Source organism: Xenopus laevis, chromosome 6S, assembly GCF_017654675.1.
Source record: "Xenopus laevis strain J_2021 chromosome 6S, Xenopus_laevis_v10.1, whole genome shotgun sequence".
NCBI classification, from domain to species: domain Eukaryota; kingdom Metazoa; phylum Chordata; class Amphibia; order Anura; family Pipidae; genus Xenopus; species Xenopus laevis.
This window is the reverse complement of record NC_054382.1, coordinates 62,726,050-62,753,271: the sequence shown is the minus strand read 5'-3', so window position 1 is coordinate 62,753,271 and position 27,222 is coordinate 62,726,050. Positions and strand designations below refer to the sequence as shown.

The following is a 27,222-nucleotide window of genomic DNA, read 5'->3' as shown; positions in this document are numbered from 1 at the left end:
TTTCAAAGTATTTTTTTGGCTACTTCGACCATCGAATTGGCTACTTCGACCATTGAATTGGCTACTTCGACCTTCGACTACGACTTCGAATCAAACTAAAAATCGTTTGACTATTCGACTATTTTAATGGACTATTCGACCATTAAGTACTGTCTCTTTAAAAAAAAACTTTGACCACCTACTTCGCCACCTAAAACCTACTGAGCACCAATGTTAGCCTGTGGGGAAGGTCCCCATAGGCTTTCCTACCAATTTGGGATCGAAGGAACATCGTTCAATCGATGGATTAAAATCCTTCGAATCGTTGATTCAAAGGATTTGATCGTTCGAATCGAAGTCGAAGGATTTAACTTCGATGGTCGAATATCGAGGGTTAATAAACCCTCGATATTCGACCCATAGTAACTGTGCCCATGTTGAAAAGCTAAACCATGTTGGCAGTTGGAGTTATCAGTAATGCATAACTGACCAATGACCACAATAAAATGAATTCTATTTTATTTTTTTATATTATTTAATGGCAGAGAGGATTGTTTTTTGCAGGGAAATCTGTGCTACATGTAGGAAACAGATCTCCTGAAAATACCTTTCCATCTGGATTGATTAGAATCATAGCAGGTAAAACACATGTGGCGAACCTGGGTAATCGCTTCAAAATGTGTAAATAGGCAATTAGGCACAATTGCCTTCGTGTAAAGTGTTGTAGCTAGGTGATAAGAAAACAATAATGATAAAAATTGGATAAACTATCATAGCATTAAGCATGTTCTTGGGTCATACTCCCTGTGGAAGCATGACAAATTTGTGTCAACATTTTCTGTAGAAGCTAACCCAGTCATCGGCAACAGATCATAATCAGGTGATTGTGCCATTAACTGAGAATCAGTAAACAAAGGTCAAGAACAAGGCTTTATACCTTATTATACATGGAAAGAGGGCATGCCTTACAATGCTTTATGAAAAATTGTGGTCAAAAGTGAAGTCCTCCAAAAAAATTTAATTCTATGATTTAAAACCTGTTGTGGTGTAGTAGTGCATTTTAAAATGTATCTTTGGCATTGAGAATTGAGGTTTGTCTGCAATCTTAAACCAGTTGTGATTGATATAATAGCCTAAATTGCATGGATATACATAATTTAAACATTTCCTAAAATATTACAAGGTCAAGATTACCCATTTTTAAAATATCTGTAGAATTGCAGATAAACACGGCGAATCATGGAAAAGGTCATGGTTGTGCTTGCTTACAATTTATTGTTATTAGTCATGATTAATTTTAAAATTATATTTTTTTAGCATGCTTTCTCAGTTTTTGATAAATATGCTCCAGATTGTGGTCCGAAATGAGAAGCTTCCATTTCAGTGAACCCTTATATTACAGCTATAAGGCTTCTTTAATTAAAATAATAAATAAGAGAGACTGTTTAGTTCACACTGCCCAGTGGTCTACATTTTTGTGTATGTTGCATATACTAGTCTCTAGTTCTAAAAGAAAACAAGAAGATAATCCTGAATCAGGTAAAATCAATGTTTTTGGTGCAATGTAAGGTTCTCTACATCCTCACTTAGTCTGTGTACATACTTTGTTTTAATCTGATATCCTTATAATAGACACCTACTGTCTGGCCCAAAGAACCTGACCATGGGATATGTCTATTTTAAATATTTAGGGAAATGCATCCACAAGCTAGAAAATAAAATAAAGAAAGAAATTTGCTGTAATTTTTTTCTTCTAGTACTTGTACCTTTGTTAACTCATATTATAATATTTTTTAAACACTATATAACCATTCTCCACTTGTTTTCTTTTTATGTCAATATATAATAAGGTATATAGGTGCAATATATATAAGGTTAATAGGTGCAAACTAATGTCTAGTTGGTTAGTGTGATTATTGTTGCACAACTTTTTAAAGCAGGTTTATTACAGACTCTAGCTGTAACTATGCTATAAGATATTTTTGCTCAATTTTATACAGAGTTCCCTATATATATATATATAGAGAGAGAGAAGTGAAGAAGCTCGCACTCACAGGACTTATCAAAATCAAAAATGGTGTTTATTTCAGTAGAAGTAACTAACGTTTCGGCTTGCACTCAAGCCTTTCTCAAACACTTTGAGAAAGGCTTGAGTGCAAGCCGAAACGTTAGTTACTTCTACTGAAATAAACACCATTTTTGATTTTGATAAGTCCTGTGAGTGCGAGCTTCTTCACTTCTCTACTTAATTTTTGGGCATATTGCACCCAGGCAGCGATGACTTTTTGACGTGCTGTGCCGGCTTCCTGATTATCTTATATATATATATATATATATATATATATATATATATATATATATATATATATATATATATATATATATATATATATATATATATATATATATATATATATACACGATTATGGTTGTGATTTATAATGTGGCACATTGCCCTTTGCATTCAGAGATTTTTGGGAGAATTGGGAATCTATTAAGCTACAGTGACAGTAGTGTTACCGAAAAGTTAAACCATAGGGTCCCATACATATATCAATATAAATAATTATACACTGTAGATTATACCTCTAGCATAAATCATTGAAGACAAATATGCAATTGTATGCTAAACGTATGACGTCCCATTGTCATTGAATAGTACTTTGTAATAAGTATGTGCCAATGGATAAGAAAGAAACTTCTTCCTAAAATGAACAATATAATGAATTCTGCTTATAGTGAGAGTTAATTATAGGTGGTTATTTTAACCTGCCATATAACAGAATACTGAATAGGCCACACTATAAAAATAAGCACTATGGGGTAATATACTATTGCAAGATGCAAAAAGAAAAAAAAAAAAGTAGCGTAGCATACCTTATCCACAGCACCAGTATGCCTTAGATGCGATTACAGTAGTGTGCATTCACGTAGTAACATGCTTTATAGCAAGTAGTAGGAATGCCAATTTTGATTTTGCCTTATTTTTTTTATAAGAAGATTATTTACTTCTATCACACACAAAGGATGTAAAGAGTTACCGGTGGAAGTCACTCTAAAGAAAAATGTGTAAAATTTATTATACCACTGTTTTTTTCACAACATAATAAATATGCCCCTAAAAGTTGTTGAGGTCCTATAGAAGTCAATGGGAGCTGTGCTGATCATATTGGATCATTTTTAATCATCAATTCAGACTGTTAGAGGTTTTTCTGATTTTTTTTGCTAGTATTTGTCCAAAAAACTAAAATTTTTGTGCTATTCATATCTTTAGCACATTGTTCAGCGGTTTTTTTCCATTTGTGCTTTTTATATTTGGATCCTGAAATAATTTTCATGGAGTTCATGGTTTTAGGGAAAATAAGTGGTTTCAAAAACCTCTAAAATCACTAAATTCAACCTTTGATAAATGGGCCTCTGTGTATTGATGAGTGTGAATAAGCTTATCTGTGTAATAATCTGTAATATTTAGTAACACTTTAAGTGCCAGAAGAGGGCTCTAAAATGCAGGAAAAAAAATTGATATTTTTCTTGATAGATGGATTGATACCAGAAAAAATTTATTTTATGCATGAGAATCCAACTCATTTAGAAAGCACCATATCTCTTGAATGTGCCAATACAAGATTTGTAAACTTTTATGGAGATATATCGCTCAGAAATTCCCAGCAGTACATTATAGCATTTCCAAAGCACTACAGCTAAAATCAGCATACTATATATCATTTAATCATTTAACAATAAGTTTATGCTAGGAAATCAAATATTTTGAGAAAGAAACAGTAACTACCAGGGGTGCAACTGCTCTACGCTCTCTAAGACCACCAGAGCAGAAATGAAGTGGCTTTCTTCACACATGTGCACCACTGCTGAGAAAATTTGCATCTGGAGAGGATGGAGGAATTTGTAACACCAGGGCTCCACCAGGGTTAGTGACATTACTAGAATGAAGAAAATAAAATTGGGCACAATCTCTTTTATTACCAACTTTCAAAGCTTTTCTAAACTTATTTAAGATAACTCATGTTTTTGGGCACACCCAATCTTGAATGAAACTCCACTTGAGCGTTTACTAGTTTAGTGCTGAAAAAGTGTGCCTTTTCCTGAACGTGCCCATTCAGAGCAACATGTGAAGATTGCAAGACTTAAAAATGTAAAAATCACCTCAAAACTCATATACATTGTGCAGAATCTAAAATAAGCAAGTTTGTCTTTCTACTGCAAACTACCAAACTACAAATCTATGCTAAACTTAGAGCGTTTTTAAAAATTGTCTCAGAACTTGCAACAAATAATATGCCCTACATTTCATAACATACTGACATAAAACATCCTAAACATGAATGCCAGGGGTCTGAACAAACTGAACAGTTTGATGAACCAATACATATACATTTACCAAACTATGTGACATGCAGAGGCACCAAAATGATAATATAGCACATAGAATTTTAACAGGCAAAAACAAATAATAAGAACAATGCGGAAGCAATAAAAGAAGAAGATAATATCACGATGCCATTAGCAAATATGTTATTCACAATGGCAATAAAAAAGGCAAAAAAGGCAAAAAAAGCACATGTGCTGTACAAAAAATCTGCAAAATTGTGTAAGTTTGTGTACACTTGGCAAACTGCATGTTGTAATGATAATTTTGGCTTCAAAACCATTCTGAGAGCTCTGAACTGGTGCAGCACCTATGTTAGTAATTGAGAGCAGAAATGTATTAAAATAACCTTTTACATAGTATAGACTTTTCAAAGCTGATAATTAATTGGTTGCTGTGGGTCACTGCACTGATGCAATTCAGCTGTATTAAAGTGTATTTCTTAAAGACAGTAGCATAGATGAGTTAATTATGTGTATATTAATCATAAGACTTTTCAGAAAATTAGAATTAGATCTAGAATTTGATCATGTACTAAATAAATCTACATGTAAGTGCACTTACATGTAATAATTTATATCTTACTATGCATTATTCATAACAGATAATTAATCCCCAACTGTATTTGAGCATTAAAATATAGATGTAGGTCTATGAAAGTTGAAGATACTTTTAGATTATTTATTGGATTTTTCTTACAAGAAAGTTAATCAGAAACTCTAAAGAGAATGTACTGTATCACAACCTAAATACGACCAAATGTTGAAAAGGAAATGATTTTGACTGATTCCTAGGATCTACCTATTCAAATGCATTATATGTATTACAAAGTTAATGCACATCTATAACTTATTGTCACACAGATGTTTATATTCTAGTTATTGACTTTAACCTTCCTAGTAATTTAATGGATGAGACTCCTGTTCAAACTTCACAGGACTTGATGTGCAGGAGATTTCTTCAGAAAGTTTTTGCCATTTCTTGGTGTAACAACTAGGTCTCCTTATTGACTGTACATCATGTACATACGTTTTCTGATTAAATGTACTGACTTTAACAAACAAAGTGTGCAGAAAGAAAAGCTGAGAATAGGGTATCTTTGATGATTATTGATATTAAAGTCTATCTAACACATTTTGATATATTTTACAGTTGGACAAAGACCTTGAAGAGGTCACAATGCAGCTTCAAGATACACCTGAAAAAACAACATATATCAAACAGAACCATTACCAGGACCTGAATGATATTCTAAGTATTCGAAATTTCACAGACAATAAAGGTAACAGCCAATAAACATGTTGAAAATGCTGATCTACAGTATTTATTAGCAATGGAAAACAGAACAAATGTGCATCTAAAATCTAGAAAGATGGTGGGGAGATGTGCTGTTTTATCTTTTATGCCTATAATTTTTGGGTTATATATCCATGGCCAGCAAAATATGTTGGCATTTGTAGCTGATAGCAGCTGATGTACTATCAGACTGACCTCCCACACAAGTGGCAATACAGGGGAGAGTAAAAAAACTTTTCAGTGAGTACCAATGCAGTTTTTTGAGTGACCTTTAATGTGCTCTGCTCACAGAAGAAATTTAGCTGCTGAAAAACAATTGATCTCCATTATATGTTTAAATCCACATTAAACACATGCGGGTAAATGACTTGTGCCTAAAGGGTTGCTTAACAGCAAGCTACGTTTTTTCCAATGTGGCATAAAGCTGTTGGCTGAAAGAAGAATTCATCCTAAAATTAACTTTTATTATGATTTATGCAGTGGTGTTCTAATTTGCAGTTGATCTTTTTATTTTCTTGGTGGTCTTTTTTTTCTGCAGCTTTAGTTTGGAATTTGAACTGTGGTTGTTTGCTAGGGTTTCACTTACTGTAGCAAGTGGTAGAAGACGAATATTTGTGAATAGAAAAGAAAGTAAAATGAGAATAATAACTGAAATCTAATTTCAGAATGAATCTGCTTTCAGTCAGCGATGCAACCAAAAGGTATAAAATTCCTTTTATCCTAGGACCTTTCAAAGCTTATTTTTTATTTGAAACTAAACAACTTAATTTGAGTAAAATAAGTGAAGAAATAATCAATATTTAACTCGCCATTGATAAGCCTGTCTAACTCATTGGAAAGCTACTGAAATAATTGAATCTCAGTAACATTTTACTACTTCAGCATAGTTTCCATTACTACATAGTTAGTAATGCTATTTTTGCTTTGTGGTTTGACATCCTTAAAAGATGACTGTCATTGTTAAAGAAGACATAAACCTCCCAATAAGAAAAGCCCCTACCTACTACCCTAGATAGTCCCCACTCCCTGCTTCCCCCCACATTGTTCTTTACCCCTGAAAGTGCCCCTAAGAGTTTGCTCATGTATCAGTGCAGAGTAAGTGCAGAAGATCTCATGGGTGCCACCTTCCGGACCTCCGGTCTTCTTCTGTAAGGGAGTGTGTATTGGGGCATGCGCAGTTGGAGTAGTCTTCTTGTTCGTAGCAACTGCGCATGCATCAAAATTGCCTGGAAATTGCTGAAAAGGAAGGAAAGGACCCGAAGAAGGGCTGCGCTTACTCTGCACCAATATGTGAGCAAACTGTTAGGGGCACTTTCAGGGGGTAACAAACTATGCGGGGGGAACAGGGAGGGGGACTAGCTAGGGTAGTAGGTAGGCAGTCCCAGATTTGTGGAAAGGCCACAAAGGCCCAGGCCTAGGGCGCCAGGATTTTAGGGGACGGCATGCTGCCCAACCACACCCACATTGGGGATGCGCAGGAGATACAATAGTTTTTTTAATTCCTGTGCGCCAATCCCCATTGCTCTGGTCCCAATTATGAAAATTCAGCGGGCCTAGGGGTGCCCACTATGTAAATCTGATCCTGTAGGTAGGGGCTTTTCTTAATGGGTAGTTTATTTCTCCTTTAAGCAACTTCTTGACTCTGGTGAAGCAGTAACAATGCCCACTAGCTTTAGTTTTAGAGAAGACCATACTTTAAAGGCTTAGATATAAAATTAGAGGAAGTTAACTAACCATATTGTGTTTTAAAATACCTACACAATACACTTTTGTTTTATAACAGCATATGTATACCACAATACTTTGGCTTGCAGTGAACACTGTGTAACAAGTAAATGATGGTGAACAAATTCAGTAACTTCGGGTCTGTTTATTCTCTGGTCAGGAGGTTGTAAACTATTAAGGCAAGCACAAGTAGAAAATTAGACTGTAGATAATATATGACACCACTAGTATGATATACTACTGAGCCTGTATAATCTCGAATTGAGAACGAATTTAACCTTCTGTAGGTTCCATTTTGTCACCAGTAGCCAGGGATTTGTATTAACAACCTAAATATAAACAGGGAGGAGCCGAGTGGTTAGTTTGAGTTGGCAAGGTTGGAATTAAAGTCTTGTACTGTACATTAGTCACCCACCCAGGTCTAGTAATACCACCCAGGTCTAGTAATCCATACCAATTGATTAGTAGGCCTTTAAATGCAAATATCAGATTGTTTTCTAAGTATTACGAGACCACAGTGCAAATGTTTTAAGACTTTTACATTGCAGTACATTACCCCAAAAGAGCCTTTTCAGCTATGTTTGATACACAACTCTCTACTGTCTTCTCTATTGTCAGCACAATTTATTATAGATTAATCTTTCCTCAAGAACTTCCCCCTCTTATCTGTGTCCTACTCTAGAAGAGAGAAACTTACAGTGACATAGGAAGGCTGGTATTGTCTTCAGAAATATAAGAGAAACACATTACTTGTTACTTTGCGGTGCATTTGTGAGTGTGAAACTCATTTCTTGTTGTTTACAGATGGTGAAAAGACGGTTTTAAAAAACCACCATGATCAAAAAGCGCCTACACAATGGAACACAATAGAAGCTTCTAAAACCAATAAAGATCCTATAGAAGACATCAATTCTCCAGAGCAGTAAGTATCAGTATTAACAGAGAATACAAAAATGGGTTTGACTAAGAAACATAGTTGAAGTTTGTAGGTTAAGGAATATTGCTGTGTGTTTTTTAACTTGTTAGTTGCGCATAAAACCAATTTCACTAAAGGTACATTCTTCAAAGTGTGCACCTTGCACTTCCCTATACAGATGAAGCCACTTGGATTTGTGAGTTAAATGCGTCATGACTCAGAGTTAATTGAAGAAACTGTGTTATCTAAAGTTATCTTAACTCATTTAATGCATTTAACCTTTTCATTAGCATACCAAAGCACCATTGTTCACAATGGTGAATGCTTTAATTAGATGGGATGTTGTGACACAGTTTTCTGTGTTAAATGAGATAAATGGGATATCTGTGTTTAGTTATTCTGTGTCAAACAGACAAACCAAAGTGGCTGCATCTGTATATTCGATTGGCACTACTTAGTCCTTCCTGCCTTCTGTTTTTTATTGAGTGACCACCTCCTAACCAGGCAGTTAGCTCCAGGGGTACTCTCAGTTTCCTGCATCAATCAGCACATATTAGTTGCACCAAAAGATTCAGGCACACATGTTACTCATACTTCAAACACTGAAAATGACATGGGTGAACACCTCAGAGATGCCAGGCAGACTTCAAAAATATTTAGCACCTGATTTGCAACAAAGTTCATACACAATTGCATCCATTCCATGAATGATGGCAAGCCACCCAGGCTAAAACCAGAACACTCTCACCACCAAATTTCACAGATGGGATAAGGGAATGGAGTTAATTTTTGTTTAAAAAGCAGTGTTTGAACCATTGCTTTTAGTCACCAGCAAAAACACCGAACAGGCAGGTATTTCTGTCCATTAGGATTTTTTAACTTAACTAAATTACATTTGATTAGATAAATAGTAAATACTATAGTAAACAAAATTATTCTGCAAAATCTTAGAATTTATGGGAAATTATTGTGTAAACATGCAACCATATATAGCTCTGGCTCTTTTGTTAAATTTAATATTTAATCTTTTTTTTCCCATAGTATACAGAGACGGCTCTCCTTACAACTACCCATATTACATCATGCCTACTTGCCATCAATTGGTGGTGTGGATGCCAGCTGTGCTAGCCCATGTGTAAGTCCTAGTGCCAGTCCACGACATAGACATGTGCAACCATCTTTCCAAGTTATGGTCTCTGGTCTGTAGGAATAGGTAACACAGGCTTCTTGGACTGCTCCTGTAATCTCAAGAAGGTTTAGACTGCACAAACAAAAACTTTGCTACACACAAAACATTTGCTCTTAACACAGAGGAGAATAAAGTCTTGCGACATCATCCCAAGAGTCCAAAATCAATCAGCGTGAGCAAGAAAAGTGAGAGATGCACAGAGACATACCTGGAGCCTTATCTGTGGAGTTTTTATTTCTTTACTCAGAGGACTATGATGAATTCTTCCCAAAACTCTACGAGCATCAGATCAAGCTTAGAGAACCTATAATCTTGCACAAAAAGAAAATTACAGAAGATGAACTTTTTAACCCAAGTCACAAATCTAAATATATGGCTGCTATAAACAATGGTTAGTACACTTTATACACACGTGATAATCTTAAAAAAAAAATAGAAAAAAGAAAATGGCACAGCTAGAAATCATTTGCAGAAAATTGTACATGGGTTTGCACAGATCTGACCGACGCATTCCATACAGATTAATCCTGCTAGTGTTTCACATCTAAGACTATACACAGTGGAGAAAAGGTATCTATAAATGATCCCTCAGGTGTCAGTGAGACATGCAGTATTACCAAGGTTTTATGTCTGTAACTGAACTATACTGTTTTTACACTGTAGTTGCAGAAGCAGCATGGAGCTGCTAGGAAACCAAGGTTTTATTGTACTGAGCCAGAACAATTTGCAGCACATCACTTCAGAGAATTTGGAAACAGCTCCATTCCACTGCTTGTGATTTGGGACAATGTTTTACCAAGGTCTCTGTAATTGTTTTTTTTTTTTTAAGAAATGCACAGAGCTAATCAAAATGCAGGTTTGAGAACTAGTACATAGCTTAAATGTCACAAGATGATTTGTCACAGTTATTGTATTTTTGATTTGTTCTATACAGTGCCACACTAAAAAAAAAAATAAAAAAAAAAAGCAATGATAAAACCAATGTTATAACAGATTCCGGTTCTTTAGGCACATTAGAAGCTATAAAACTATGAGCCGGAAACGTGTTGAATTGTTTTTACTGTGCATTTAGCCAACCCCTGAGACTTTTGTATAATTTTCCAACAATTAAGTGGGTTTGAAAGCAATTTTTCGTAAATAAAGGTTGTGACATATGGTAGATGAGATGGAGATCTGAAAAGATTTGCTGAATGCAGGCAAATAACATCTTATAAAATTGATACATAGCCAAGAAATTAATAATATATTTTGGCATAATGTGAAAGCATATCTCAGGGGTAGATCATCTTCCATTCTGAAACCCTTTCACATGTTAATTGTTTTTAAAAAAAACCTGTATAGCACAGGGATATTTAAAATAAATTAACATAAATAAATCAAAGGGGTGTTTGGGCTGATACAAATTTAATATATACATTAATGGCCGTTGTTTCCATTATGGTTTTCTAAGCAAACAGCTTGGTCCAAAATTTCATGACTATCCACTACCACTTTTTTATATTGGCCAACAAAAAAACGATGATCAGTGATGATATTTCATTAATTAGCCAAAAGTCAGTCAAATGAATTGATTGCAGTGTTTATTTACCATGCTTCATACTTCTCATTTTGACAAAATTCCTATCTATGAAAGATAAAATGGGGGCTGCATTTTTTATGTGTCACAGAAATTGCATTTTTGGAAAAGTTAAAATTAGTACCTGTAAAAATGGTAGTTTGTGAATAAACATTATCAAAAAAATGACCTACAAACATTTTAATTTTTTTTTATGCTGTAGTGCTGAACTATAATCTCTGTATGAATTTGCTTCCAAAAACACAATGGATCAACCAGTGCTCAGGCACATGTACAATGAATAAACATAGATGACAGGGATCATGAGTCACCCGTGGTATGCAAGAAACAAAACATGTATCAGTAAGCCAATAATAATACTTCCATTGGGTAACTCTATCTTACGGCTTCTCTTTATTACATATTTGGTAAAATAGATCTCCTGTTTATTATATATAAACAGTAAACTCAGTAACATGAGAAATACAGAACTAGGCACAAGGATTTATACAGACCCAAATGTTATCAGAAATTATTCAAATACACTACAATATCACAAAAAGTATTTAGTAGGCCAATATATAGATGCCTCCTGTTAGGAAAAAAGGTACTAAAGGGTAAAGCATATTAGTAATATCATACCACTATAGAGTTGAAGCTCTAAATAGATTTAAATTCATTTAGAGTGCATTCTACACAAGTGACTCTAGCAGCTCCTTTACATTTAATTATTGGCCAACTAAGAAGCATTGTCCTATTAGTTAACCTCAACTTTCCAAAGCATTTCTACAATATAATGGTGTAAGAACTATGCCTTTGGTCACTCATATTGGGGCTGCAAATAGCCACTTATAGGAGAATTTACATGTGAAGTTGAATTTTTCAGCATTGAGAGTGCCTGTCTATACACCCAGGACAAAAAAGGGTTCAGACACTTAGGTACTAATGAAATGTTTTTGTAAAAACAAACAAAAGGATGAAGCAATGAGGGAGCTCATCCAAATCATGTTTCCTCTCGGTCGCTGCTCTCGCAAGAACTCGGCAACTCCTTTCCAACTTTGTCAACGAATACAAGGAACATACTCGACAAAAAGCACTGACTGAATCATCTATGGAGAACCCTCAACTTAATATTAATACGGCTTTATTAAAGCACACACTTTCTCAGAGTTCATTAAGCATCAAGTGTCTTACTGTTTAAATAGTGTCACAAATACATACCACTCATCAAAGTGTCCATAAAAAATCAAATAAAGATCATTGATCATATTACACAATAAGAGAAGAATAACATAGTAATGATCATTATACAAAAAGAAACCTTAAATTAACTCTGAGGAAGTGCCGATTATAGAGGCACAAAATGCTTACGTTTTGCACACCCATTGCCAGCTTGTTATCACTTTGTATGCATTAATAAAGCCGTATTGATATTAAGTTGAGCTTTCTCCATGGATGATTCGGCCAGTGCTCTTTGGCGAGTATGTTCCTTGTATTCGTTGGCCTCTTTGTAAGCCCACACTTACATCTAACAGATAGCAAGTTGTAACTACTAGAATGATTGTTTACAAAAACCATAACATCAGCTTGTTTTCTCTCTACAAATGAATTTCCTTCATAGTTCCCAACAAATAAATTTTGCATTCTGCATAGGTTTAATTTAGAGCAAAAGAAGATGAAGCAAAAGAAAAACAAATATCTTATTATTTGCACATTGTAACAATCACAATATTTGTAACTTCAGGATCTCACTATAACATGGCTACTCCATGAAAAAAGCAGGTGATCCAAATATCCTCCTTAGGAAAAGTTATCCAGCAAATATTACAAAAAAAAGCCCCATTTCTGTTTATTTATAAGTAAATCATTAAGATGTGAAGAATGAAACCATTTGACAGAATTTACTCTAGATTTAAATTGTATAACTACGAATGAAGAGTAATTGTGGTGCACACTTCTAATTTTATTATATTTTTAGGACATGTATATTCTATTTCCTCCTTGCATTCCTTATAACCTAGTTAAACCCATTCACAGACACAATAACTATATTCACTTATGTTTTAACTATCATACCAATATGTAGTCAAATGTTTAAAAATGGACTTGTGAGAATTGCTCCCTAGAAAGCTATGTAGGCAACAAACACTAATGCCATTAGATATACTTAAGCACTTATGTGTATTTTGCAGTATTCTTCTGAGTATGCTTTTCATAGACCACTTAATGGAACAATAAATAGAAAACATTTTCAAAAGGGACACTTTTGTACATGATGTATACACAAATATCAGTAAAAATATTTTGAAATTGATTGGGAAAAAAACTGAAGTATTGGACCGTTGAAGGTGGGTGTATGTCTGTAAACTATTTGTGAATAATGACTGTGTGCAACTTGTTAGGTCCAAACCATGATATTCCCTTTTTCCAATAAACCTTACACATCAAAAATGCACTAAGAGTGAATTCAGCTGTATGATGTTTCTGTTCTTTGTGCAACAAAACTGTACTGTAAATTTACGAAGAGGCTGTGCCGAATAACAATTTCCAAATATGTTATTGCACACGATATTTAAAATAGGCTGCCAGGATAAAATGAAAACAATTTTGTGTACCCTTTTACTGCATGATACTAATTTTTAATAAATCATTACCGATCTGTTTTTACAAATAAAATATTTAACTGTATGTCATAGTACTCTCACTAAGTCTGTCCCCCAAAATAATCTGTATATTATATATACATACTGTTTTGGAAACTCCAGTCTACTCTCTGTAGCCGGTTGCATAATGAGGCAGACAACTGCTTACTCTTTTAGTAGTAAGATGACCTCCTATTCACTTGCTTAAAGTGACACTAAAAATTTTCTTTTCAAAATATCAATCTACATTAAAAGTTACCTATAGGTCAAGCTGATCTTTTTTGATGATAGTTCTACTTTTGGAAGTAATCGTTAATTGAATTTCCTAAACCTGACTGTTTTTCAAACCTGACTGTCCCTTCTTAACTGGTCAGTTAGAGTTTCCTATGCTAACGGACTACTGCTGCACAAAAATGGCAGCCCCCTTATAGAGGAACATGGGGGTAAGGAAGGTAATGTAATCGCATCAGGCAAATACATTTATTGTAATATTATAAATAGCATTCAATGACAATGTTGTTATAGATATAAAAAGTTTTTTTTTTCTGGTGTCAGTATCTCTTTAAGAAATTGTGTAGTCTGGTTTTTTGCTAATTGGAGAATAGGAAAAAAATGGATGGTAGTAAGATTCCCAGGTCAATATTAAAGCTGTAGTCGGGCTAGCCCAAGGTCTTTAACTAAGTATAGCCTTCCTAATTTTTCATTGGGGCCAGATTTTAGAATGCTGTAGCCTTCCTGCTGAAACATTTATGTCCAAAAACCACACAATATTTCCTTAACTCTTGCGTGGTTTATTCCTTGAAATAGCAGATTTTATTTAACCCCCAATCGTTTTTTTCCAAAAAAATAAAAATCTTGCCACCTAATACCTTACAAACTTTTTATTTTTTGGTTGGGGAATAAAACACTGTGGTGTGGTTTTTGGACGGAGTGCTTGAGCACAAAAGCCTAGCTTCTGAATGAGAGGTTCTCATTGCAGCTCTGATGTAACAACACTTTTAGCAGGTAAAATGCATTCAAAATGTTTTTTTTTCCTGCATCATTACATTGTTTGAGGAAAGATTAATCATATATCTAAATATGAAGGTTATGCAAAATGTCCCCTTTAAATCCCATTTAGTATTCAAAAATGTGATATATGCTACGATGTGCTGTGCTGTGACTTACGTGCATTTTTTTGTTAAAAAGGATAAAGAGGAATATAAAACAGTATCCACTTCAGCAAATGGTATAAATATATAGGTTAAAAGGTCAAGGATAGGATTAATTAAGTGTGTGCCAATCTGTTAGCTATCGCCATTTGCTAACCTAAGAGCCTGGGCCAGCACTTTGCTGAAAAGTGCACTGCCAGGGGTACTATTGTATTGAGTGCCGCACTACCATCTCCTCTTTTGTCCCAGGGATCCCTTGCAGCTGCCCTTGGCTATGCACAAGTAGAAGTTAGAATTTCACTGTACAAGTTCCAATTTTATGCTACCGTGCATGAAGATGACCAAGGACACCTAAAAGAGATCCTTGGGTCAAGAGAGAGAGTACCCTCAGCCTGTGCATTTTCTAGCAAAAAGGAGCATCATCCTGGGATTGGGGTTAGCAATTATAATCTCAGGCATGCATAACACATTGCTACTCTGCAGTGATTAAACCTCTCTTTGTCCTCGAAAAATATTGAAATATGGAGGAAACAAAGTATAAATATGTTTTCAGTTGATCCTTATGATGTTCACTCTAGGATGCAAGCAATGAATGATAGAAGGTATAACATAACATATAGAACGCATCTAGTCATTTTAGTTTGTTTTAGGTGAAATCCTTTAGGTGTAAAGACCCGAGGAATAACATTTTAAAGAAAAACTATACCCCCAAACAATTTAGTGTTGTGTGATTTGTAGATTGATATATATCCGTATAGTGTTGTGAAATATAGATTTTGCAATTTACCACAGTCAGGTAAAAGGATGCAAACGATGAAACGATTCATAGAGATTATCCAGCCCAGAGACAACAAATGATACAATGGTCTTTCAAAAGGGTATAGTATACAAAAGAGCTTATCCCAAAATCCTTTCTCGCTCTCTTTTTCTCTCTCTCTCTCTCTCTTCCTTTTTCTCGCTCTCCTTCCTTAAAAAGCAGCCAAAACCAGCTCCATTGTTATACTGTTTTTATCCCTTTAACCAAAATGGGGAATGGTTCTGATTGTCTGTTGACAAGTTAAACAGGTATCTCAATCTTATTATTTTAGTTAAACCAGCTAATTTCTTTAGATGTTCTTTTTACCAATAACTGTACAAACAGTTCCTCTTTGAAATGTAAAGATCCTCTCGAGATGGTATCTCTGGGTATATTGTTATGAGACCAGCCACCAGTTAGGAGTCAGCGCATCCTTGATGGACCTAATTTATTTTGCATTTGATTAGACTACAGGATGGTTAATCCTTTGAAGTAGGCAGAAGCTAGAGTTAGGGTCATAAAAACTGAGGACTTCTACTTTCTAACTAGGGATTATTACAATCCTTTGAAGTAGGCAGGAACTAAGGAATGTGTACAACTGTCATTGGAAAATACTAAAATTATCAATGGTATGCACCATAAGTTGGGAAAGATATATCATATTCATATATCCATACATAGGCCCCATACATTTGTTGATTAATTTTGGGGGTATAGTTTTACTTTAAAAGAAATATTGGGTTGAAGTAGTAAAATTGATAAACAACAAATTGATTTATTTCTAGATTCCCCAAGAAACTGGAGCTGACAAAGAAAATATTTGTTATACAGGTATGGGATCCCTAATTCAGAGTCTGTTATCCAGCTTTAAATTACAGGAAGACCATGTCCCATAGAGTCAGTACCCTGCTTATTGGTGGCAAAATGGTGCTATTGAGTTTATAATGTTCAAATTCTTTTTTACAGACTTAAAGGGAATATATTCACCCCATTTCAACATGAAAGCATTCAGCTGGACAGTTACAAAAGGTGCATAAACAATGTCTGAACTTTCAGAGATCAATGTAAATGTATTCTTCAAAAACATACCTCATTACAAAAAACGGAAAGGAACCCATGATTTTGTGTCTGTGTGTGTGCCATTTCCCTGACCACCCCCCTGTAACCCCAATCATATCTTGTTCCAATGTGAAGTGATGGATTCCAGGCCTTGAACCCCCTTTGCTTTGCTGATAATTTATGCACCACTTTACAATGGAACAAAATGAGGCATGGGGTTGCAATATACTCTCAGCATAAGAGATCTTGGCTTACAGCTTGTTAGAGTTTTCATGGTTTTCATCAATTTGTGGAATCAGGTATGTTTGTATATTTTTTATGGAAGTTCAGTTGGCATGTATGCACCTTTTCTACATAAACTCATCTGAATGAACTCATATCAAAAACGGAGTGCATATTTTCTCTTTAAGATATGGAGATAAAAATTACAGAAAAATACCTTACCCAGAAAATCTCAGGTTCCAAGCATCCTGGATAATATATCCTATACTTTTATTCATAAAGAATCAGAAGAGGATCTAGAAATCTCTATTTTTCAATATGGCTACAAGCACTTGAAGCATAGTTCTACATTTATAGATGGAGCAGGAGGCATTGCAAAAGACTGTGTGATGCCAGCATTTACAAAAGTCTCCCAACTCCACGTACTGCAAATGTATTTAAAATATCTTTTGCTATATACAGTAAGTAAGCAGGTATTTAAATGTCATTTCAACAAAAATTGCATTTCACATACATTTTTACAAATTTGAATATTTAAAAAAAGAAATACATCTTCCATCGAATCTTACCAGGTTTAGCTGTGAAATGTTTTTGATTTCTCAAAAAAAAAGTTAAAATGTGGAAAAAAACGAAACCCAGTTTCATAAATAGGCCCCATGTTATTTACAAGAATACAATTTAGGTACAAATAATAGAAATGCATGATGCTTTACTGTGCAGGTGGGTAGCCAGCTTTGGAGCAGGCTGGGCAGAAGACTCTGAAGCAGACAGCAGGAGTGCCAGAACATGGCTTGAACAATGCTTAAGAGGCTTGAGTCTGACTGACTGGGGCACCTGGTGTCTCTCTGTGGAACCAAGATTTTCCCAGTGTTATATGTCCTCCCAATCATTTTTATGAGACACCTTTTCACTCTCTTTTCTCAGACTGATTACTGAAAATGGGAATATTGTGTCATACTTATCGTGATCTTCCTTTCCTAGACAAACTCCTTGTCAGTACTTAACTGGATAGTCCCTCCCCTGCTCCCATCAGAAGTACCTTCCCCAAATGTTTAAAAGACCAACAACACCCACCTACTGTGTCATTGTAACAAGCTTCTAAAAATTACTGAAAATGGTGGGTCGTAGTGACATGGAATATGTCTAAGAAAGGAAGATTGCGGTAAGTATAACACAATCTTCCCTTATCAGACTCCATGTCAGTACTCACCAAAACATACTGTAGCAACTACTATTTTCCCAATGAGAGAGTAATAGGCTCTTAACAGGAACCTGTAATCAGGAATGGCATAACACTGAAAGCATCAATCAGATTTATGCCTAGTTTCAGGGCAGATCCCAAGGTGCCTATAAGAAACACTTGGTAGAAGTGAGAACCCCAAAACAGACCCTTTGTAGGTATGACCTGTTTAGAATATTACAAAAAACCCACAGCATATAATGAACTATGAGGCATGTACCATAAACACCTACATATCTGATTACCTAGCAATCCGATCTGTTCTAACAGAAAATGGATCTATAAAGAAACAGGAACAAGAGCACGTGAGATCTACAGAACTTGGGGTGAGAATTACTTACACCATGTAAGATCCTGTGTGGGGGAAACTGAACTAACAATGTAAACACTGGTACCAACCTCCTTATTCAAAAAAGATAATCCATGTAAACCAGAGAAACTACGTAAGGAAATCGAACCCTTGTTGGATTGCAGAACATAACCTTGTGAGAAGGTACTAGAGTGTTCTTGAAACCAGAGTGTATCATGTGGGGCTGAGCCTAACTAGGGAGGCCCTTCTTCTACAAAACAACATAATGTGAAATCCAGAAAAACAAAGAAAGACTAATAGAAATGCCATATCTAAAAAGTTCCCTAGACAGAAAGCCCTGTGGATAGTTGTGTTCAGTATGATAGCAGTGTGTTTAAAAATCCCAATAAAAACTTTCATTAACATACACACAAATGCATTGGGAAAACTGTTCATTTTATTCTAAGTCAAAACATAAATAAAAATGTATAAATTTGTGTTATTCCTTTACAGAGAGTAAAGAAAATGAGGCCGTTTCTAAAAATGAAAAATAGTTTCTACATTTTTCTTGACAAACTCAAACATTCACTGTATAAACTGAAACATGTTTCAATATTTTGCTTTCCTTTTAATCATTCAACTATTTCAACCAATGTTTCTGAGAACTGCTGCATATATGTGTTGCATGGAGTTGACCTACTTCAGGCACCCGTTACATTTCACAATCCTTTTGCATTTATAGGGTTTTTGCCTCAGAAACAGCATTTTCTGCTGTCGCCCTACAAGTTTTCTATTGGATTAAGGTCTAGGGGTTGGGCTGGCCACTCCATAACAAGTCAATCTTGTTGGTCTGGAACCAAGATGTTGCTCAATTTCAAGGGCATTTCCTCTTCAGCATAAGGCAACAAGACCTCTTCAAGTATTTTATGAATTGAAACTGGTCCATGATCCCTGGTATATGATAAATATGTCCAACACCATAGTATGAGAAACATCCCCATATCATGATGCTTGCACCATCATGCTTTACTGTCTTCACAGTGTACTGTGGCTTGAATTTGGAGGAATTCTGACTAACTGTCTGCGGCCACCGGACCAAAAAAGAACAATCTTGCTTTCATCAGTCCATAAACTTGCTGCAACACTTCTTTTTAGGCCAGTAAACCTCTTCAGCACGTCTTTTTTAAAAAAAAAATTTGCAAAAACTACAGAAAAATTCATAACATAGCAAAAATTTCCAAAATGAATTGGAGACCATGGAAACATGAAATGACAGAGTGTCAGATAGACATTAGGAGGGCTCCAAAATGATAGGTTGATGTGGCATGATAATGACATGCTTTTTTCCCACCAAAATGGAACAATGACAAAATCCTAGCGCAGTCTTGCACAAACGTTCACAGATAAAAAATGAAAACGATCACCCACTCCCAACATTCAGCTCAATACACATTGAACCTATCCCCAATTTGCTCGCATACTTTTATCTGCTGCTTTTATCTTGGGTTATTTATCTAAATTTGTATTTGTGTAATTTTAGTGGTTTTTTTTCTACCTCGACTAAACTCACATTTATAAAAAAAAATACATATATATATTTATTAAAAGATTGGACTAAGAGAGATTTTAGCTCTCCAAGGCATGGGAACGTGACCCAATATTGTCTGTACCAGTACTGTCCAACTGTCCCTTGTGTGCCCCCCCCCACATGAAAGTCTGCCTGTTGTGACTACTTACATTGTATAAAATTAAAAATGAATCAGTACTGAGATTAACTGGCCCCTGCATTGTTCACACCTGTAAAACTTCTATTGTTCACCCCCAAAAAGCCCTGAACTGCTCAGACCCAGACTGAAACTCCCCACATTGTTCACACCTCAGACAGACTGCTGGAGCATTGTGTCACTATATGCAGCACAGTATGAACGGTTTCCCTGTCTACTGCTCTATTCTGCCATCCCTATGCTTTTTGTGTGTGTGCTATACTCTTTTATTTTTTTGTATTATCTTTATTTAAGTTTTTATACAATAAGGATTGGGGGGGAGGGGACACAAAAATGAAAAGGGGGGAAAAGGGAAGGGGAGGGGGTACCACATAAATTTTCCTTACAATCTATACATATAGTAACGAGTCGGTCAAACATTATGCCATATTGCTTTTTCACTTCCTTAAAGTTTAGCGATTCTCTTAATATTCAATCCAAAGGTGACAAATGCTCCAGTAGTTGCTACCACTATTTTGTATAATATGAGTTAACTCTTCTAGGCGTCTAATTTCTTCTACTTTATTTAACCACTCGGAGAACATTGGGGTACTGGTAGATTTCCACTTTAGTGGAATCAATGCATTGGCTGAATGAAGTAAGTGTAGAGTGAGAGGGTCTGTTACTACCTTTTCAGAACCCGGCAAAATATTCAACAAAATTAGAGCATGGTTTTCTATTCGGAAATCGCTCTTAATGACTTTATCACTTTGATAATATCTTCCCAATATGTAATTAGATCTGGACAGGTCAGCCATATATGATCATGTGTTCCCTTATTTTCCTTACATCTCCAGCAATTAATAGGAAAATTGGGGGATATTCTATGTAATTTAGCGGGGTAAGGTCCCATCTGGTAACCAGTTTGTAAGAGGCCTCCCTAGTCCTTGAAGCTCTTGATTTATTGATTTAAATATAGATTCCCACACGTAATCGGATGTATTAATATTTAATTCTTTGTCCCATGTCGTGCAAAAGGGGTTTTTAGAGAGGGGAGAAGCCACAGAGCTTAAAATAATTTTAAAAGCTTTTGCAAGAACTTTGTCCACCTCTAATGGTGTCGTAAGTATTTGTTCCCAACTAGTTACCAGTCTGTTCCAGTTCAATGATTTGTTATCTTGAATAAACCCAAGAAGTTGATTATACCCCCATATATCTCTCGGATGACAGTCCAGCGCTTCTGGATATCAGCTAAGGATATCAATTTGTTGGTTATGAATAAGTATTTTTAATAGGATAGGAGATAAATGCCTGTTCCAGAGTACACTAGTCCTTTTCCTTTAAACTAAACCAACCATTGATTCGTATGCCATACTCTACCTGCCCTATGCTTCGTGTGCCATAGTCTGCTTGCCCTAGTTTGCTTGTGGGTTCCATACTTTGAATGCTCTACGCTACCTATGGGACAAGAATATTGCAAGATTTATTAGCATTTGGAAATTCTGGGGGTCCTAAGGTGTTAAATTATGTGCTGGGGGTGCTGTGTTATCCACAGTGGAGGAGGAGGCATATGGATTTATGGGTATGTTTTAATACTACTTAAAAGTTTCACATATGAGTGATGAGTAATATCCCTGCAGACTTTACAATTGGAAAAAGGACAGCTACCAATGACTTCTACATGACCTTGCCAGCTTTTAGATGGCAACGTTTTGTATTAAGAGTTTTTGGTTGATTTTACACTGCTGTGCAAAATTAAAAATGTTTCAAATATAGTTCTTTAGCAAAAAATATAATGCTTAAAGGCTGGAGTGAGTGGATGTCTAACATAACAGAACACTACTTCCTGCTTTTCAGCTCTCTAACAGGCAGTAACCAATCAGTGACTTGAAGGGGGCCATGTGGGACATAACTGTTGCTTTTAAATCTGAGCTGAATGCTGACTTAAAGTCACTGACTAACTCAAAGTTAGAGATCTGAAAAGTAAAGTGTTCTGTTATGTTAGACATCCAGTCACTCCAGCCTTTATACATTACATTTTTGGCTAAATATACAAGAAACATTTTTTATTTTGCACAGCCTATTTATTTACGTAGTTTTTATCTTTATACTGAACAATTATTTTATAAAGTATTTTTCATAGCAGAATTACTCAAACACAATTTTTAGCACTAAAAAGTTTGATTTGTGAATTAAAAAAAATATATGAATGTTAATAATTTGGTCCTTAAGCCTGCAGGCTCTAACTGACTTGTGAGGATGTGCAGATCGGAATATGGACATTTCCAGAGAAGAAACGTGGTAGTGGCATCATGCTGTTAGCCTCAAAGCACCTCTAAATTGTAGACATAAAGGTGCAAAATACAGGTCATATATCAAAAAAAAAAAAAAGATATGTCCCATCTGCTAAATATGGAGGGGTTAATCTGACAAAGACTGGAATATCCAGAAGGATTATTAGTCAGGAAAATTTTAGCAAACTGATTTATCAAAGCTTATAAAGGTGTCTGTCAAATGTATGGTTATGGCTTCTTATAATTTGCCAAGGGATGTTAAATCAGTTCAGGATATTTTCAGCAAGACTATGCTCCCTAGGCTAGAGTATCACTGGAATGCCTCAAGGACAAAACAATAAATGTCCTGTAATTATTCAGTTAAACCCCTGATCTTTATCCAAATGAGATTCGGTGGTACTATTTGAGGTACAGTACACAAGCATCATCTCACTAACCTGAACAAAGTAAAAAATCACTCCCAAACAGTGAGTAGAATTATGGATTTACCAAGTACTGACTGGGGAGGTAATATTTAAGCAGCTAAAAGATGTCTGTTCTTTTGATTAACATATGTGTTAAGGAAAAAACATGTTTTTAAAAGTGTTAAAGTTTAAATTAAGTTTATTGTATAAATCAAATCATAAAAACCACAATAACATCTTTTTTAATTCAGAAACATAAAAAGCTTAAAGGGGTTGTTCACCATCCAAAGACTTTTTTCAATTCATTTGTTTGTAGATTGTTACTCAGAAATAAAGACTTTTTTTCAATTACTTTCCATTAATTATTTTTTTACTGTTTTTCCAAAATCTAAGTTTAAAGTTGAATGTTCATGTCTCTGGTATTTGAGTCTGGCAGCTCAGTAATTCAAGTGCAGACTCTAAACTGTTACAATTTTGCAACATTTCGTTGATACATTTCTCAGCAGCATCTCTGGAGTATTAGCAATTATTGTATCAATTCTAACAGCTGCCTGTAATGAAACCCAGAGATTCTGCGCAGCAGGGACAAAGATAAGAAATGTATCAACTAAATGTATCCATTTAGAACAATTTACAGGGTCGGCGACCCCCACTCCCAGAGCTGCTTCAGAAGGTGAAAAATGACACTTTACACTTCAATATTAGAAAAACCGTCAAACTAAAAATAGAAAGTCATTGGAAAAAGTCGATATCTCTGGTGATCTATCTGAAAACAACTAGTTTTTTGAAGGTGAATCACCCCTTTAAGAACAGGCCTGGACTGGTATTCTAAGAATAAGGGGCTGATTCACTATGGGTCGAATATCGAGGGTTAATTAACCCTCGATATTCGACTAGGAATTGAAATCCTTCGACTTCGAATATCGAAGTCGAAGGATTTAGCGCAGAAAATTCGATCGAAGGATAATTCCTTCGATCGAACGATAAAATCCTTCGAATCGAACGATTCAAAGGATTTTAATCCAACGATCGAAGGAATATCCTTCGATCAAAAAAAGTTAGGCAAGCCTATGGGGACTTTAGGCTTTTATCTGCTGAACTAGGCGGTCGAAGTTTTTTTTAAAGAGACAGTACTTCGACTGTCAAATAGTCGAACGATTTTTAGTTTGAATCCTTCGATTCGAAGTCGTAGTCGAAGGTCGAAGTAGCCCATTCGATGGTCGAAGTAGCCAAAAAAAACCTTCGAAATTCGAAGTTTTTTTACTTCGAATCCTTCACTCGAATATAGTGAATCGGTCCTTAAATGTTGGTGCAGGGCACACTGGTAACTCACGTATAGATCAGACCAAAGGCTTTTAGATAAAAAATGGATACTTTATACAATTATCTCTTGCCGGACTCGTTTCGGGTCACTAGGGACACTTAAATCATAGGTTATTGGTATTCTGTCTGTTCAGGCAAATGCTCGGTGGGCAGCTCCATTTACAGTAAAGTGGGCCAGAGCCATGGAATGGAAGCTAAAGCTGAACAAGCAATAATATAGACTCTGGGGCAGAGAGCAACGTTCCCCCGCAAGGAAGCGGCCTATGTGGAGTTGAACTTCAAGCAGTGAGAAGGAAACCGAATAATAGCATTCCAACATCACTAACCTGGTCAATCACTGTTTTTTGGTAGAAATTACATTTCTACATGGCAAATAATTTTCGAGCAGGGGTAGTCAGGGCTGGGCCAAGGTATTTTGCTCCCTAGGCAAGGGCTTCAATCAGTGCCCTCCATTGTAAGTTTGTAGTGCATTTAAAATCAAGTCCCCCAGCAACTAGTGTGACCGAGTGAGTAGTAAAACCATGGTGAACTGAATGGTCCTGAATGGCCCTTTTAATAACTATGCATATTTATTGTTGTCACTATAAGGGTTGATTTTAGTCAAAGGCAGATTGGACATTTGCAGTGAGCCCCTTCGTTTGGAAAATAAGTAGTAGACCTTGGAATGGACACCTCACCCCTACTTTGAAGCTTAATGAAAATTTGGACTTGCAACTAGGCCCCCTGGCCAAGCGATAATCTGCTGAAGAAGAAGAGGAATGAAGCAGCAGCTGGCGCCTAAGAGGAAAAAGATCACCTGCCAAATTTTAAAGATACGTTTTTTCCCTGTTCACCAATGTTTTTTTTTTTTTTTTTTACTTTTATGAGGGGGCCACCAATGTTTTTTTTTTTATGGGGAGCCTGGCTGGCAAAGTCACACATTTATATTTATATTTGATATTTTTTAGCCAAGGCTGCTTATTTTTAATACATACATGACAACAAGAATTGGTTGTGTTTCAATATCATATATTTTACAGAGAAGCAAATGTAGGAACATTTATTCCAAAAAGATCTATGTTACCTGACTTTGTTATGAAATGATTAAAAACATTTAAGTGCTTAGCAGTCATATTAGTGTTTCATGCAACTGTAATTTACAGCATTTTTAATGGTTTTATGTAAAAAAAAAAACTGCAAGGATATAAAGAAGGCATCTATTATTAAGTCCTTCTCTACTGTAGCAATTTTTTAGAAGATGAAGGTGTAACAGTTCTATAATATAGGAGTGGTATTGTGGAACTGAATAAAATAGAAAAATGAAATAGAAATAATGTACAAATAGGCCACTAAGAATTGGCTGTTTAAAGGAATAAAAATCAATAAACCCTTTGCTTGCAGTAGAATTTGACATAACTTTATCACAAAGAAGTGTGGCCCAAAACTAAAAAAGCATCCACAAAAATTGTGCTTCCACAAAAATGAAAGGCTGTGAAATTAAAAAAAAAATCTGACTGGCTAGAATGGTTACATCTTTCTAATCAGGAATCCTCTTCAATATTGTGAAATTGTAATAATACAATTTACTGATTGAAATAGAAGGCTCTGCTAGCAAGAGCTTACAAGGTGAGATGATTACCTTGTAAAAGAACAATTTCTTAAATAAGCAATGAAATCATATAAATACCAGTTACTAAGGATTAAATGATATGCCACAACACTCAAAAAAAGAAGTCCATTAGCAAAAATGTTGACAGAGGAAAAATGTTTAGATCTTTGGGTTAGATCTTTTTATACCATGAATTTAAGAGAGCAAATCAGTTCTTTTTTTCAGTTGTATTCATATACAATTTCAATAAATATTGATAAAACAAGTCAACTTCTAGACATTTTGGGGGCCTGAAATATAACTTACTGTGGGGTCCAGTAATATCTAGTTAAACCACTTCTTTCAATACTTCCTAACTGGCAACATTCTGCAAGTTGGGGGCAAAGTACAATGAAGTTTAATTGTTACTTCATTTGTTGGTCATTTCTCCCCAGATTTTGTGCTTACCGGTCATAGAGGAACCTTGAGACATCTTGAAACTCCCACACCTATCCTGCCCTCTTTATTAAACAATGGGCCAGAGTATTTTCTCAGAGTGGATAAATATGGAAAATAAACATTGAGCCAACAGTAAGCAATAATATAGCTACAACGGAACAATACTTCACATATGCTGAACACACATTCAGCATTTCCTGGGAAAAATACATCTTTATTTCTTTCCCAGTACCCAAAGCAAGCCGATGAATCAATTAAAAGGCCAGCCTACGTTTTCTACAAGTTTATATTGCTGTAAACAAATGCACACACATACAGTACAACAGCTTCTGTAGGGTTTCAAGATAAGACAGTGTTGGGGGCGTGGTTTGGCACGCAAACAAGATGGCTGCATAGTCAGTGAGCTCCGTACCAACGCCGACATTTAAGCCTGTATACAGCTTTCACAACAGCTTCTTCACATCCAGGCTGCCGTAAGGACGTAAGGGGCAGCACTTGCTATGGGCCGGAGGAAACATAAAGACCCGAATGGCACCATTTCGCCCTACCTTCAGCATTCACAATCAGGCCGCGCCAGAAGGGAGAAGCAAGATGGCGGCGATCTGAGGCACTCGGCACCTAATTCCCCGGCGCAGTCTTCCGTAAGTGAAAGTTCAGGGGATCCGGGGGCCTCCTCTCCCCACACATATAGCCAGATGGAGATGCCTAATATAGCAGAAGAATCTGCTGAAGCGATCACCACTACCTATCTTATGACGCAGCTACAATCCCTTCATGATCAGCTTACGGCCTCCATTTCCCAATCCATAAAGTCTGCTATGTCGGACTTTAAGGCTGATTTAGCTTCTATTGGCGAACGCACAGACAAATTGGAGGGGAATACTGATGAGCTTTTGCAGCGCCAAGTTTTTCTGGAGGATGAGAATGCAGCCCTTAGAGAGGAAATAGAGCATTTGAAAACGCAACAGGAGGATACTGAGAACAGGGAGCGGAGAAACAATCTGCGTATTAGAGGTATCCCAAACA

The 27,222-nt window shown here is 35.8% G+C and overlaps 1 protein-coding gene across 1 annotated transcript in view; it reads left to right on the top strand.

Moving 5' to 3' along the window:
• Positions 1-11,225, top strand: part of gabbr2.S (gamma-aminobutyric acid (GABA) B receptor, 2 S homeolog) — a 338,466-nt gene extending 327,241 nt beyond the window's left edge. The window contains exons 17-19 of the mRNA XM_041567636.1: positions 5,519-5,648; positions 8,192-8,309; positions 9,345-11,225. Of these exons, the coding sequence (XP_041423570.1) occupies positions 5,519-5,648; positions 8,192-8,309; positions 9,345-9,510 (414 nt within the window). The 3' untranslated portion in view covers positions 9,511-11,225. The remainder of the gene's footprint in view (positions 1-5,518; positions 5,649-8,191; positions 8,310-9,344) is intronic.
• Positions 11,226-27,222: the final 15,997 nt, after the last annotated feature.